Source organism: Cervus elaphus, chromosome 3 (genome assembly GCF_910594005.1).
Source record: "Cervus elaphus chromosome 3, mCerEla1.1, whole genome shotgun sequence".
NCBI classification, from domain to species: domain Eukaryota; kingdom Metazoa; phylum Chordata; class Mammalia; order Artiodactyla; family Cervidae; genus Cervus; species Cervus elaphus.
In genome coordinates, this window is record NC_057817.1 from 8,792,921 (window position 1) to 8,809,322 (window position 16,402).

At 37.0% G+C, this 16,402-nt stretch overlaps 1 protein-coding gene across 11 annotated transcripts in view; it reads left to right on the forward strand.

Moving 5' to 3' along the window:
- The window catches only part of NAV3 (neuron navigator 3), an 892,289-nt gene that overhangs the window by 679,018 nt on the left and 196,869 nt on the right, over positions 1-16,402 (forward strand). For 10 of the 11 annotated variants that reach the window (XM_043880083.1, XM_043880069.1, XM_043880142.1 and 7 more), the window contains 3 exons: positions 300-368; positions 3,483-3,622; positions 15,219-16,245. In XM_043880083.1, the coding sequence (XP_043736018.1) occupies positions 300-368; positions 3,483-3,622; positions 15,219-16,245 (1,236 nt within the window). The remainder of the gene's footprint in view (positions 1-299; positions 369-3,482; positions 3,623-15,218; positions 16,246-16,402) is intronic. The other variant, XM_043880114.1, reaches the window with a different exon arrangement.

Genomic DNA, 16,402 nt, shown 5'->3' on the forward strand with positions numbered 1-16,402 from the left:
TATAAGATGGAATATTACTACTTAAGAAGGCACTAATATTGTCACATAGCCATTATTTTACAGTCATTGACAACACACTTACTAAGGGGGTACACAGCATTAATTATTTAATAATATGTTCATAATCAAAGATCATGGTGTATATGTTACATTATCATAATTTTCTAATTTATTCTTTATGCATGTTTATACATGTTCCAATTGCATTTCATTAACTCATAGTTTTCTTGTAAGTTTGTACTTTCTTTCCATGTTCAAGGAATCTCTTTAATTCAATTTCTCTGTTTCTCCTCATACAGTCTGGCAGCCAGATATGCAACTCAGTCTAATCACAGTGGAATTGCAACCAGTCAAAAAAAGCCTACTAGGTCAGTTAATATCTCTAATTTATTGCTTATTAGTGATAATAAAGTAAATGCCCAGTGATATTTTGTCCTATCATTCTAAATTTTTTTCCAAAAATGACATACTTCTGGATGAAAAGGTTAGAGTACTGAATTTTTCCAAGTAGATGTCCACATGACTTCTTGAGGATGAGCTTGTTGTGTCAAATTATGAAATGGATCTTGAGTTCCTCTAACTTAGTTTTGTTATACATAGTGCTATGACTGGGCTAAAATCTAGGTTCTAGGCTTAGAGAAAATCAAGGAAAAAATTACTTTGAAGACCCTCTTCTTTCTAGAAGTAAAACTTCTTTCTGGAAGTAAAACAAGATTATGATTGCTTTTTGAAATGGCCTTGCATTGATAATTGCACATTGTGAAGCAGCACTGAGACACATTGGAAGATTTTTGGAGGGCAGTTAGCACCAGGTCAGCCTGGGTCATTCTTTTATCTTTAGCACTTTAAATTTTTTCTTCTTTATGAAATGCGTATTTTAAAGTCAGTGTAGTATAATAAATGACAGTGCATTACATACTTTTTGGAAAATCAATAGTATATAAAATGTGTGACAGTTGATCTTTTTTTAATGTTAATGATGGCACAGCTAAGTGAGGCCACAGCAAATGTGTTTTGCCCCCTGAGTAAGATGTAGTTATTTGTGCCACCTCACTCACTGGGAGAGTGTCTCACTGGTGATTAACCAGTCACTACTCAATCATGAGTCATATTATGCAGTGTTTGACCACAAGGACCTCTGATGGTGCCTTGACATGAAATATTTTCCCCTTGCCTTGGTTTTCTAACTTATGCTCATTTCCATAGTAATTAAATGGATTCTGAATAGGCAAATTGAGAGGGTATTTAATGAAAAATCAGAAGAAATGAGATATGTTAGGATATGGAAAGAACAGAGACCTACCATGTTCAGTAAGCATTCTTTATTACTACTTCTAAGATTTATGAATGTAAAATGTATTTTAAGTACTTTTCAATTTAATAGAACATCTCTCTCTTTTTTTTTTTTTTTTGCTTCATTCTCATTTCTCTTTTTATTACTTTGATGAATGATCTGGAGCTCTGGCTGACTGTCAAATTAGGGTAATGAGAAGAGCAAATGGATTTTTTAATTTGTTTTAATTTGTTCTTCTGAGAACTAAAGATCACTTGGCTCCATGGGTCACAGTCAAGATTAAAATGCAATTTAATTGCTTTCTAGAAACACATCAAGTTTCATTGCAATCAGGGCAAATTTTGTAACAAAATCTGTTTATAAATGTGAGTTTGGACTGAACTTTCTAAGTCTGTGGCTGAGTCTACAGGACTAGTTCTCATTTTTATTGTGATTGGGACATTCAGCCAAATTAATTAATTGAGTTCTTTCTACATAGTGCAATCCCTGGTCTCCAAAATTCCTGGTGTCTGTGGTTATTGTGCTAGACTTACACATCCTGCAGATCCATTTGAGCAGAAGTTAAATGCTGGAGTCATTTGGAAAAGATTCTAATCTTATTATGACACAACCTCTAATTAGCAAAATAGCTGAAGGAACTATTAACAGCCATATGTATTTAAACTCCAAAATACAGTCAACATTTTGAAGCTATTAACTATTCCAAGATATCAGCATTTCTGTTTTCAGGCTGGTGTGTGTGTTTTCCTGATGTACTTCCTTTTTGCTATACCTGTTACTATTTTAAAACATTTATAGTATACATTTAAGAGTTTGATTTCCTAATGATCTGTGGAGATAGTATGTCAGGTAGTGTAATAAGGTGAGTTAAATTTTGAATATGGTAGCACATGATTGTGAATTTGTAATATGTTGGGTACCAGTATAACAGATATAAACATTCTTTTACTTTAAACCTTTTCTAAAGGATAACAGTTAAAAAAAATAAATTGCTACCTTTATAAGTTCTAGATTATTTTTCTTATTTTTCTCTTAAAATAGAGTTTTTAGAGCAGTACACAGTGACATTCTCATGGTGGCAGCAAAAACTAGCAAAGACGCTGGCAGTGCTCAGCGTCATGTTTCAAAACGTGTCTAGAATACCAATGCCCGTTCTTAATTTCTAGTTTTATGTGGATTGTTTATTATAAATATGCAATATACACTAAATAAAATATTGTAATTGCATATTTTAGGCACCATCCTTGAAATAACTGAATACTTGAAATTTTAATATGGGAACTGTTTAAACAGTGAAATAAATGATCCAAACTGGCTTTTAATTATAGTTCAAGTAAAACAACTTAAGTACGTTAACTCCTGTCAAGCTTTCCCTAATTTTAAGATAGTCTACATTATTTCCTCATGTCTTGTCCTTCATATAAGAAGAGCTGAAGCAACTATCCCTATGCATGTATTTTGAATTGTCATTCTACTAACAGATTTTTTTTTTATGAGACTTGCATCTTTTTTGTCACATGGCCTGTGTAATTATTAGCCACACTTGTGGGGTAACCAAGTAAAGTCCAGGTCTTTACTTTTGGCAAGCAAGTGAAAGTTTTTATGTGAGACAGGTGGGTCCAATATGAACAAACTCATGACCCTGGTTTCCACACCATGTTTTAGAGTAATTAACTAGCTCAGATATTCAGTAAGTGTTTGCTCTGTGCAGTTTATTATGTAACTTTATTCTTCTTGTTATTAACATACAAGTTCATTTAAAATACCGCCACCTAAGATAAAAACAAATGTCCCATACATTGAAAAATCTTAACAATAATTGCAGGCAGCTGCTTAATATCCTGAGAACATAATATTATTATTTCCCTTGCTTTTCATATAATTGTTACAGCCCTTTTAAGCAAAGTTGTATTCATCACGCATGTGATAAGCATGAGTTTTTAGTTAGAATTACTTTATTTCTAATTGTCCTACATTTTTAATATACCTTGGAGGCAGATTACATCATATGAAACAAGACTTTTCTGGTGATTCTCAAATGTTGTATTTAGCAATTTGTCACTTAAACCAACAATTTTTGCTGAACTCCATAAATTATGATTTTCCCATTAACCCTTCCCTACCCAGAACCTCCTCTTCTCTTTTTGTAATGTACAATAATGATGTAATTTTTCTTGTACTATTTCAGGCTTCCAGGTCCCTCTAGGGTGCCAGCTGCAGGCAACAGCAGCAAGGTCCAGGGAGCCTCCAATTTAAATAGGAGAAGTCAGAGCTTTAACAGCATTGATAAAAACAAGCCTCCAAATTATGCAAATGGGAATGAAAAAGGTAAGTGTTCTCCCCTTACATCATAAAGGCACAAGTGTAACCTATGAGCCTCGTAAATTACATGCTAAATCTAGCGTGTAAGCGGTGTTACAGCATTTGGAGTGGAAATGTTATCAGTGGAATTTCTTATGTTTTCTAAGTGCATCCTCTTGCATTCCAGCTTTCTTCAGGACCTTTCTTATCTGGAGAATATTTTAAGGAAATGTAGTCATTTATATTAAAGCAGTTAGTGATATCCCCATGTTTAAAATCTGTTTCTCAAAGATTTCCTCCTGGATGCATGTAAATACCATTTTCTTTTGTCTTCTCATGTTTTGTGAACGTTTATTCTGAAGTCATGAACCTGTATAAAATGTCTTTGAATCCTTAGTTTTAGTTAACTAAATTAATTAAGTGCCCTAAGTGTTTGAGGAAATTGAGTTTGAAGCAATCAGAATTTAAGACATAATTATGAAGGATATTTAGTCTTTGGAAGCAGCAGGACAGATGAATATTATGACCTTAATTTTTCCTTTAAGAGACAAATTATTCAGGTTTGTTTTACTTTCTTGAAAGGGTATGTAATAGAAATATTCAACCACATACTAATCAGGAAGAAAGGACACAGAAGTGTGTTAAAGGCAGATTATATATTAACCATATGATACACAGTTCTCTGTAGTGTGCTCAGCGTGTGTTTAAAGAGGCCCTGGCTTGATGCATATCCCTGGGGAGCATGCATCCAAGTGGGAAGATGTGCAATTTACATCTAAACCATAAGAAAACCAAGAACCTCTGCTGTTGGAAGCACTGTGACCCTGGAGAGACTAGGCATGTTGCAAGATTTTGAGATAGTGTTTTCTAATCAATAAAACTTCTCTTTGCAGTATTTAACTCTCCATGCAACAGGAAATTCAATAGTGACGTGACTAGTATGCTTAGTGGTAGAACAGCTGACAAGTTTAGTTTGAATAATTCAACCAGGTCAAAAGTTTTTTGACTCTGATTAGAACATTTCCGATTGTTTCATATGGATGATCTGATGAGACTTCTTTTACTCAGAATTGACAGGGGTGATCTATGAATTATACACTTTATTGAAAATTTCTTACCCATTAAAACACAACCGGGCAGACTCTAAACCCCTATAAACAAAGCAGTGTAATATCCCTAGTTCTTGAGTTTAAATGGAAAAAGAAGAAAATAGTATGTATTTGGAAGTTAGGCTTTTGTCTTTAAACAATAAGATCTTTGATTTGAGAACCTAAGAAGTATTTCTGAAGAATTATACTTCTCCTGGACAATAATTTCTTATCACAAAAATATCTCCCCCTCGTTTTGTGACTTTTCTAAAAAGTGTCAAAGGCCTTTATGTGCTGTGAAATTCAAAGGGAAAGTAAACAGGCTTAGACCATATATGCCAAGTGGAATGCTCAGGTGTCCAATTTAGCTACATGATACTACAGTTACATAATATTTTTGTAAGAAATGACTAGTAACATTGGCAAAGAAACATGGAAATGCTTTAGATGACCTAACACTTTGATATAACAATGTATTTTTTCTGTCATTTAAAAGTGAAATACTTCTTAAATTTCTGGTATCTAAAAGTAAAAATCCAAAGATAGCCAAATACTCCTATTTTTCCATAGCCATTCAGCCTCTCTAAAAAGTAGCAGTATTTACAATAACCACAAGATGGAGACAGATGACATACATTATGTGGTTTTTGACCATAAGCAGATTTCCTCAGGTCGGTCTCAAGAGCAAAAGTTTTCCTGGTGAATTATATCCATTACTTTTAATTCCAACAAAGTAAAATTCCAAAACCTTTAAAGTAGATGATATCACACTCACAAATACTTATATTAAATGTAGGCATTAAATGGTCAATAATAAAGCTTAAATTGTATTATATAAAACAGGGCTTTCCTCATAGCTCAGTTGGTAAAGAATCCACCTGCAATGCAGGAGACCCTGGTTCGATTCCTGGGTTGGAAAGATCCACTGGAGAAGGGATATGCTATCCACTCCAGTATTCTTGGGCTTCCCTAGTGGCTCAGCTGGTAAAGAATCCACCTGCAATGTGGGAGACCTGGGTTTGATCCCTAGGTTGGGAAGGTCCCCTGGAGAAGGGAAAGGATACCCACTCCAGTATTCTGGCCTGGAGAATTTGTTTTATACATTATGTGGCATTTTCTATTAACATGGAGATGCAACTTCATGTCAGTACTTACAATCTCATTTTTAAATTAATCATTGTATCATGCTATTTTCTATTGCCAAATGTGTGTGCGTGCTATCATCAGTTGTGCTCAACTCTGTGCAACCCTATAGACTGTAGCCCACCAGGAGTTTCTCCAGGCAAGAGATGGGATTCTCCAGGCAAGAATACTGGAGTGGGTTGCCATGCCTTTGTCCAGGGAATCTCGCTAATCCAGGGATTGAACCTGTGTCTCTTAGGCCTGCTGCGTTAGCAGGCAGGTTCTTTTCCACTAGTGCTACCTGGGAAGCCATATTGCCAAAATATTATCTTAAACTATAGAGCAAACAAAGCAAATATAAACATCACGTATGAAACAGTTCATAATTTATCCTTTAGACTGTTCCTGTGGTACATCTTTTTGGATAAGAATGTATTAAACCTTTTTGACATGGAGACGTTTTGTGGTAGGATAACATCTAAAAATAGTCTATCAGATATTAAGTTGATCTTTGTGACCAACTAGTTTGCATACATATCCTGGGCATGTCCACGTAAGGTGAAAGTTAAACAAGATTTTCAAAGATTACAGCATTACAATGACAGAATTCAGAAAGTACTGACTTGAGTATTCTAATTGCCATTTCTTTTTAGTTATTAGAAAGTATAATATTTATGTTTAATAAATATTTTGCTAGAAAAAAATAATCACACTATCTGTAATGTGCTCCCTGAAGGCTTCTAAAAGAAAAATGTATTTTCTACTTTCCTTAAGTCTTAAATGATGAGTTATTTGAATCAATTTGGGAATCTCTAGAATTTGTAATAGATAGTAAAGACTTATTCACAATTAAAACAGTTTCACTTCTTATTTAAAAACAAAATTTTGAAAGCACAGTAGCTTCTCACACGTTTGGGATGATAAAAATAGCTTATTTGTTTCTTTAGGTAGATATACTCCTAAGTATTTTATTCTTTTTGTTGCAATGGTGAATGGTATTGTTTCTTTAATTTCTCTTTGTTTTTTCATTGTTAGTATATAGGAATGCAAGGGATTTCTGTGTGTTAATTTTATATCCTGCAACTTTACTATATTCATTGATTAGCTCTAGTAATTTTCTGGAAGAGGCTTTAGGGTTTTCTATGTAGAGGATCATGTCATCTGCAAACAGTGAGAGTTTCACTTCTTCTTTTCCTATCTGGATTCCTTTTACTTCTTTTTCTGCTCTGATTGCTGTGGCCAAAACTTCCAACACTATGTTGAATAGTAGTGGTGAGAGTGGGCACCCTTGTCTTGTTCCTGATTTCAGGGGAAATGCTTTCAATTTTTCACCATTGAGGGTGATGCTTGCTGTGGGTTTCTCATATATAGCTTTTATTATGTTGAGGTATGTTCCTTCTATTCCTGCTTTTTGGAGAGTTTTAATCATAAATGAGTGTTGAATTTTGTCAAAGGCTTTCTCTGCATCTATTGAGATAATCATATGATTTTTATCTTTCAATTTGTTAATGTGATGTATTACATTGATTGATTTGCGGATATTAAAGAATCCTTGCATTCCTGGGATAAAGCCCTTATTTGGAATTTTGTGACTTATCTAATAAAGGGAAATCAGTAGCGAATCACAAACCGCACTTCAAATGATACATCTAATATCATCTTAATAATAATACAAACCAAAAATAATGTGCTCCTTTCACCAACTGGATTAAAATATCAGTGAATATGGCTATACATTAATTATCACTTGCAGAGAAGGCTAAATAGAAATATTAAAATAGAAAACAATGCCATCCACCATTCTGTTGAAATGGAATGTAGTAGGGACGAATTTCACAGAACAAACAGTGAAATGAAGACAGCATTGTTTGTAGAGAAGCATTTCTTTGGGGAGTCCAAGTTTCTTCCCTTGATGACGTGCCATTCAGAAACTGACAGTGACTAACATATTCTGACACTAGCATTTAGCAGTTTGCTTGTGAACCCTATAAAGTTACTCTAGACAAATATATGCTTTTAAAGAAAAATCAAATACCTATTCAGTGAAAATCAGGGATCCTGTGGGAAAAAAATGCCGTGGTTCATTTGGACATAACATTTTTTATGACTGAAGTAAATTATCTTAATAATTCTTGTTTTATAAAATTGACATGATAAATATGAAAACAGCTTAACAGTCCAGTGTTATCATGAATGTAAATATTCCTGGCTCTATTTGGAATTCACTTTCTGAACTATGATCCGTGAACGCGTATTACTTGGCAGAGTTTCTTAGCAGAGAGATGTTTTCCTGTGTCGCTAAGGAACGTGCCACAGCAGCACAGGGCAGGCTCCTGTCTCTCTTGTTTCTCCCATGTGATTCTCACATGGTACCTGCACACCTCCGAAAGAGGTTTGTTTTCTGTTTTCCTAGATTCTAATGAAGCAGCTTCTGGTGTGGAGGTGTTTTCTTTCACTTACATTCAGTATAGATTTAGTAGACTTGACATAGAGAATTTAGCAAAATTGATTTTTTTAAAACTATAGGTTTAATGTAAATGTTGCATTACTCATGTTTTTTTTTAAATACAGTTATCTAGTTCTTAAGTATTTTTAAAAATTATTCTGAAATTACTATAAGACAAAAAATGAACTCTTTCATTTTCTTTCCAATACAATGCAAATATTACTTGTTATGTCCCATTACTGGTGATGTCTTTATGTATTCTGCCAGGACTTTTTGCTTTATTTCCTTAATGATTATTTAAACCTATAATGACAAGATAACTTCAGGTTAATCTTGGGGATTTTTATGAGGTAAAGTAATTAAGTACATAGATCAAGTGATACGATTAAATAGACAATTAAATATGTTGTTTTCTATGTATACATGCTCACATATTGAGGTGTACACATATGATACATGCTTATATATAAATTAGGTATGTTTCAAGAATCTGGCTGGTGAACTGAAGCCTCCCTAAATCTTGCAGTAGCCCACAAAGCCGCACTCTCACCTTACATATGCTATAATATATACACGTGCAGAATGGACAGTGCCTCTTCAATCCCTGTAACAGCATTCCATGTTTCTGTTGAGTCATCATAAAACTGATGATTGAGGCATTTTGAAAACTATCATTTATGGGAGACAGTGTGGTCAGGTAAACCAGGGCCAGTTGATAACAAGCCATATTTAAATCTGAATGCTCCTTTTTTAACTTTGAAAATGTTCAAAGTATTTTGGTATGTTATTATAAAATGAGAATCTAATTATTTACTAAAGGAATTACCATGACTACATTGATCAATCATTTCCTCCCTTCCATAATGATCTGTGATGCTGAATATTTAGTAGGGACCGTACATGTCACTAACCACAATACCTGCTAGACAGTGAATACTTGGAAAAGAGAGGTGCTGTTGTTATTTTTGGTAGTGTTTTTCTTTGTCATTGGACTTCCAAGGTGACTCAGTGGTAAATAACCCACCTGCCAATGCAGGATATGTGGGTTTGATCCCTGGGTTGGGAAGATCTCCTGGAGGAAGATATGGCAACCCACTTCAGTATTCTTGCCTGAAAAATCCCATGGACAGAGGAGCCTGGCGGGGCTAGCCCATGGGGTCGCAAAGAGTCCGACAGGACTGAGTGACTGAGAACACATGCCCTTTGTCATTACTTTGTAAATTGAAGGCTGGCTTGTTTCCATCTGAACAGCACACTACTCAGTGAGGAAGAAGAGATAAATAGCTGAGGGTGTTCCCTGGTCCTTTCCTCAGGCTAGTAGCACTGTTGGCAGCGTGTCTCTAAGCTCTGAAGCTAACCTGCCAAATTTCCCCAGAGAATCGTCTTTATCTAAACTTCCCATATGCCTGTTGTGACTGCCACATTTACCTCCGTGTAGTAATTTTAGAACAGATTGGCATTTTTCCCAGGTCATCAAAGTTATCTTTTTGCCATATGAAATAACTAAAAATTAACTCTCTGAATTTAGCTGTTTTCTGAGCAAGAATTAAAATCTTCTTTAACATCAGCTCAGAAGGATGGTGTCAGTAGGATGTCCCAGGAGATAGTATATGGTTAGCTGAATAGTATCTTCTATGATATCCTCCGCATGTATATTCTCCTCTATTTGTTCAGGAAGAAGGAACCCACACTTCAGGGAGTTATCCAATTGCCTTCACTGTTGTGACAAATGTGACTTTCTGGAGAACCGTACTGGCAGAATTTCTGGGTGGGCCACGGACATATGGAAAGAAGAGAGTATCCAAATCTTCCAAATTTTGGAGTCACATAAGCCTGGTTTCAATTTTGAGACTCTTTTCTAAATTTTACTGTATGTATGACTTGGAGCAAGTTGCTTTCTCTGAGCTTCAGTTTCCTCATATATAATAGTAGAAATCACAATTATATTGTAGGTTATTATTAATTTAAACAAGGCATGTCATTAGAGCTCTCGGGGTGATACCATATATCAAAGTAGCTAGGAAAAGTAAGCCGTTAGTAAATAATTGGTTATTGTTTGTAATGGAATTGATGGTGGTGGAGAAGGGGGAGGAAAAGAACAGGAGTGCAAGCACCTTTCTCTTTGGAGATCAGAGACAAGAAACAGTTATAGGCAGAGAGGGGCCCCTGCAAACACAGGCTGCAAGTTTGTTGCAGCAATGCCTTTAGATGTGTGCTGTACATAGCTGTGCTTTCCCCCGTGCCCAGCTAACCATTCAGAGAAGCTGAGTTAACAGCACTCAGAAATGGAGCTGTGAGACCAGGCTGCTTACTACTGAAGATGTAAATGGCGCAGAGAACAGAATGCGTGGCAGCCCCTACTCCGTCAGAGCTGAAAGGCTGCCATTTCAGTGGCTGTTGTTCTGCGGCCTTTCTTGTGAGGAGTCCAGAGACACTCATTGTTCTGTTCCCTGGATGCACAGTGACCTGTGAATCGTGCTCTTCATGAAACCTGAAGCACCGCGTTGCGACTGTGTCGCGATGGGGGCAGATTGAGAGCTGAGCTCAGAAAAGTGTCTTCTCTGTGCGCATTCCTCTGAGGACAGATGTGCAGCTGTCGTATGACTGACACTGTGGGCTGGATACAGATGTCATAATCTGGAGTCCCTCCTGCCTCTTTTTCGAGTGTCATGATGTTGAATTTCCCCTCTACTTGAACGGTGATAGCAGTCTGTCTGGCCACTAGCAGCACGCTTAAAGAGCATCCTGACTGGTCCTTTTTGACCCTCTCCTCTCATCTTCACCAAAGCTCCCAGGCAGGCAGCAGAGGAACCCCCTGACTTCTTAACCTGGTTGTAGAAACAGAAGATAACATACTAAGTATGTGGCTAAAATGATGAAATAAAAGACATTAGGAAAACCTGATAGGCTTCTTTTGTTTTTAGTGATCCCTCACCACAAATTGCCAAGCATCTAGGGAAAGATTGAACTGGCCAAAGTTCCAGAAGTTCAGAGTAAAGAATATTAATGCTGCATAGTTGTGGAAACTTTAATGAATTTAGCTAATTTGGATAATATCATAAGAAATAATTCTTTAAAGCCAATAATTTCAGCAGTTACCATGATTTCCCAATCTTTTCATACTCTATTATTCAAAACAAGGTCCGTGACCAGCAGCATTGGCATCACGTGGCAGCTGGTTAGAAATGCAGGATCTCAGGGCCTCCTGCAGATCTGCTAAAGAACAAGTGATGGGCATTCAGTAGGATCCCCAGTGGCTGAAGCACACACTGGCGTCTGAGACCCTTACATTCCACTCTTAGAATGTCACACTGTACGGCAACGACAGAGCCTGGGCTCTAGAATCACACGTACTAAGTTGCTTCTGTGGTGTCCGACTCTTTGATGCCATGGACTGTAGCCTGCCAGGCTCCTCTGTCCATCAGATTCTCCAGGCAAGAATACTGGAGTGGGTTGCCATTCTCTTCTCCTGGGGGGTGGGGGGGAGGTCTTGCTAACGTAGGGATCAAACCTGTGTCTCTTATATCTCCTGCATTGGCAGGTGGGTTCTTTACCGCGACCACTACCTGGGAACTAGAATCACACATGTGGTGTCAATTCTAGCCACACAACAATTCCTAACTAGTTGTGTACCACTGAATGAATTGTTTAGACCCTCAAACCCTTGGCTTCCACAAGTGAGTATTATAAATAGAAGCCCTTCCCCCCCCAAAAAAGATAGGCAAAGTAATTATAAAATTAAAAAAAAAAAAAAAAGCCAGAAAAACAGATAGGAACCCTTCTCATCTCATCATGTTGTGAATGATATGAGAAATATATAAAGAACCTTCAATAAAATGTTAGTAGCTAGTAGGCATTATTATGTTTGTGAGGCCATTATGTTCCTATAAGCAATAATACAGCAGACTATGCTTTCATTTTGGGGGTACCTTGTTTCTCTCCAACTCTGAATCCCAATATGCATATGTACATATTTTTAAAATAAATAAGTAGAATAAATTTTCACATAGTTTCCTGGAAAACTCCTATATTCCTCCTGCCATGAATGTCTGTGTATCTCCCTTAGCTCATTTGTCTTGATCTTATTTAATATTGTACAGCCCTTTGTGCACTTCTGATCTCTTCCATTTTCTTTCCCACCTCCTACTTAGCATTTAGTATATGCCATTCATCTTTTGTGAGTCCAGTTTCTTTCCTCTGACCAGATTGTGTCTTGGGGAGCCTAAGGATTTTGCACAAAATAGCTACTCAGTAAGCTTTAACAGATGTTGTGCCTAGATTCATGTCCTAGAGATCATAGGAACTAAATAGCACTGATTAATATTTCTGTAGATAATCAATATAGAGCCATAGATGTTGACAAAAATCACTGAAATAGTAAGTTCATTCTGTGAAATGCACAGGCATGTACACAAGTCACTGAACTTGAGAAGATTCATCTTGCTTGGGGGTGTTCTTAGTTTCCAGTTCAACCCACGTAATCAAGAAGTAAAGTTCATTTGGCAATTCTATTCAAGGCATTAGTTTGACATTGACTCTCTTCTGTGTTTCCAGAGTCCAGGAATAGTATTATTCCTTATCACTTTCAGAAACTGTAAAATTGTATTTAGCACTATATACATTTGAAAATATTATGACATAGTCGTTGAGAGAATTAACTTAGAACCCCAAGCTAAATTCAGTTCTCAAACTTGTCACTTACAAATTTTGTAATGTTGGCCAAGTTATTTAATATCATTGTGCTTCAGTTTCTTCACATGCAAAATGAGGGTAATAATGAAAATTTCATGCAGTTGTTGGAAAGATTGAATTAATGAATGTCAGATACTTAGTGTCCTATACATAGAAGGTGCTGTGTACATAGTATAGAACTATGCATAATATAGACCATAATATATGGTCTTTGCTTTCATGGACCAGATATTTATAGATGTAGAAGAAGAAACAGACAATTAGAGTGAAGTTATAACGGCTATAATAAGAGAAATAATAAAGAAAACACCTGCCAAAGCAGGAGACAAGAGGTGCAGGTTCAATACCTGGGTCGGGAAGATCCCCTGGTGTAGGAATGGCAACCCACTCCATTCTTGCCTGGAAAATTCCATGGATGAAGGAGCCTGGCGGGCTACAGTCCATGGGGTCACAAAGAGTTGGATACGATTGAGTGAGCACACAGAATCGTCACCTAACCCAGACTTGATGCTAGTGAGAGCAGAGGTGACGGTGGAAATGATGTTTTTGTTTTGTTTTTACAGAGGAAGTGAGGTGAAAGTGAGACCTGACCAATAAGTAGGAGCTGTTCTGAAGAAATGTTTGATAGGCATTTCTAACTGTAGGTAATCAGTGTACTCTATCTGCTTCTGAGAGTGATTCAGATTACAATGAAATGTTAACAGATTCTGAAAGGAATCTGTAAGTGAAGTAAATCTGGAATAACCTATACTTAAAACAGATACAAGTAAAGGATTGAAATCCATTCACAGAGACTGAAGGTATTTGAGACATTGGGCATTTGAATCTCGTTGGATTTGTCTGGAATTAGTCAGATACTTCTACTGTTTATAAGAATATCTTACTGTTTGTGTATGAACCAAATGGAGCCTTACAGATATTCTAGAAATGGATACATTACAGACTTTAAATACTGTAAAAAATAAATGTATTATCCTATGCTTTCATTTTTTTTTTTGCTTTCAAATTTATACCATGTAAGCGTATTGAGTTATCAGTGAACTACTACGTTTTAGTGAAGCATATATAAATCCAGAATTACACCAATTTTTATTAGTTAAAATGAGGAATTGTAGGAAACATAGAATTACAAGTCAATGTTGGTGTATCAACTTAATATAAAATAGTTGTCTATTTGTTATTGTTGTTTTAGTCACTAAATCATATCTGACTCCTGCGACCCCATGGACTATAGCCTGCCAGGCTCCTGTGTCCATGGGATTTTCCAGGCAAAGATACTGGAGGGGTTACCAATTTCTTCTCCAGGGGATCTTCCCAACCCAGGGATCAAACCTACGGCTCCTGCCACATCTCCTATATTGCAGGTGGATTCTTTACTGCTGAGCTACCAGTGAAGCCCACATTTTTCTATACAGTTGTTTATATTAATAGAAATGTCACAAAGCTACTCTATTATTTTAGGCACATTTATTAAAAAAGAAAACCTAACTCATACAAAAATTCAATAAACAATTTAACCTCTTTTCATTTCTTTAACTTCTTTATTAACTTTTTATGTAAATTTTTCTTCTGAAAAATAGCTAAGACAAGTATTCTATACCAGTTGACTTAATTACATGTTTTTTATCATGCATTTTGATACCATTGAAGAAAACATTTAAAAGTGAAAGCATTGTAGTTTTATATTTATTAATATTTAATTGGTTTAATGGACTCCAATTCTGGAATAATATTAAAAGATTCTTTAGTAAACAATTTCCTTTGGACATTTCATGAAAACGACTTTGCATTAATTTGACAATATCTAGTATGTTAACAGCATCATTGTTGTCTCTTTTACATAAATAGCTAATTTAATTGTTTATCACTCCATTTCTCAGAAAAAGAGGATGGAAGAGGGAGGTATTTATGGTAGATGAAACTTCAGGCAAATGACATGACAGAATTATATGGTTCTCAAATGCTATATAGTTCTCAAATTGATGCTGAGATCTCTTAACTCCAAACTCATTTTTTTCTTCTGTATGATATTATAAACTTTTTTTTATTTAGTTCTTTAAGACTTTTAATCAAGCATTCATCAGTGTTGTAATAGTCATATAAAAATTCATATCATAATGAGATTGCTGAGGGGAAAGTAAGTTAACACTCGTGCACTGTAAGTACTTATATGACAATAAGCCTTATTTTCTTATAGCCTTCAAAAAAGTAGCTTGATATAAATGATCAAAAACTAATGAGCCTTTTAACAATGTTTGTTCTTAACCATGTCCAGATTCCTCCAAAGGACCTCAGCCATCTTCAGGGGTAAATGGTAACATCCAGCCTCCCGGAACGGCGGGGCAGCCCCCGGCCTCCGCCATCCCTTCTCCGAGCACCAGCAAGCCTTGGCGCAGCAAGTCCATGAATGCCAAGCACAGCGCCACCTCCACCATGCTCACCGTGAAGCAGGCCAGCCCAGCCGCCTCTCCCACACCGTCTGCAGACAGACTGAAGCCCCCTGCCTCAGAAGGGGCCAAAACAGCTCCCTCAGGACAGAAATCCATGCTTGAGAAATTCAAGCTGGTCAATGCCCGGACCGCTTTACGCCCCCCGCAGTCTGCCAGTTCAGGACCCAGTGATGGCGTGAAGGAAGACGATGCCTTTTCTGAATCTGGTGAAATGGAAGGTTTGAACAGTGGTCTCAACAGCGGTGGTTCAACAAACAGCAGCCCCAAAGTGTCACCGAAATTAGCCCCTCCGAAAGCTGGAAGCAAAAATCTCAGCAATAAAAAGTCTTTGCTACAGCCAAAGGAAAAAGAGGAAAAGAACAGGGACAAAAGTAAAGTTTGTACTGAAAAGCTGGTCAAGGACGAGAAAGATCAGATGATGGAGACAGCTCCAAAAAAGACCTCTAAAATTGCAAGCTTAATCCCAAAGGGTAGCAAGACGACAGCAGCCAAGAAGGAAAGCTTAATCCCCTCTTCCAGTGGAATTCCAAAGCCGGGCTCTAAAGTGCCAACAGCAAAGCAGACTGTTTCACCTGGCAACTCTGCAAGCAAAGAGTCTGAAAAGTTCAGGACTACCAAGGGAAGCCCTTCCCAGTCCTTCCCTAAGCCCGTAACCACTGAGAAAGCAAGCACATCGAGTTGCCCCGCTCCCTTGGAAGGAAGGGAAAGCAGCCACGCTTCTCTGGCAGGTTCCTCTGTTGGTTTAGTGGTGCAAGGCAGTGGGCAGAGCATGGGAAATGGTGCTGTCCACCTCCCTCAGCAGCAGCAACACAGCCACCCAAATACCGCCACTGTGGCTCCGTTCATCTATAGGTAAGGTGGCCTCTCTTCTCCACAGCTTTAAACAATGACAGGACGCGTACCCAGAGTGTCATGAGGAAGGTTGCAGAGTCCTGTTTCACATAGTCGTTGTGTAACAATGGTTCACTCTGAAGTTAGAGGCCCAGAATGAAAAATTTTAAGAGAAAAG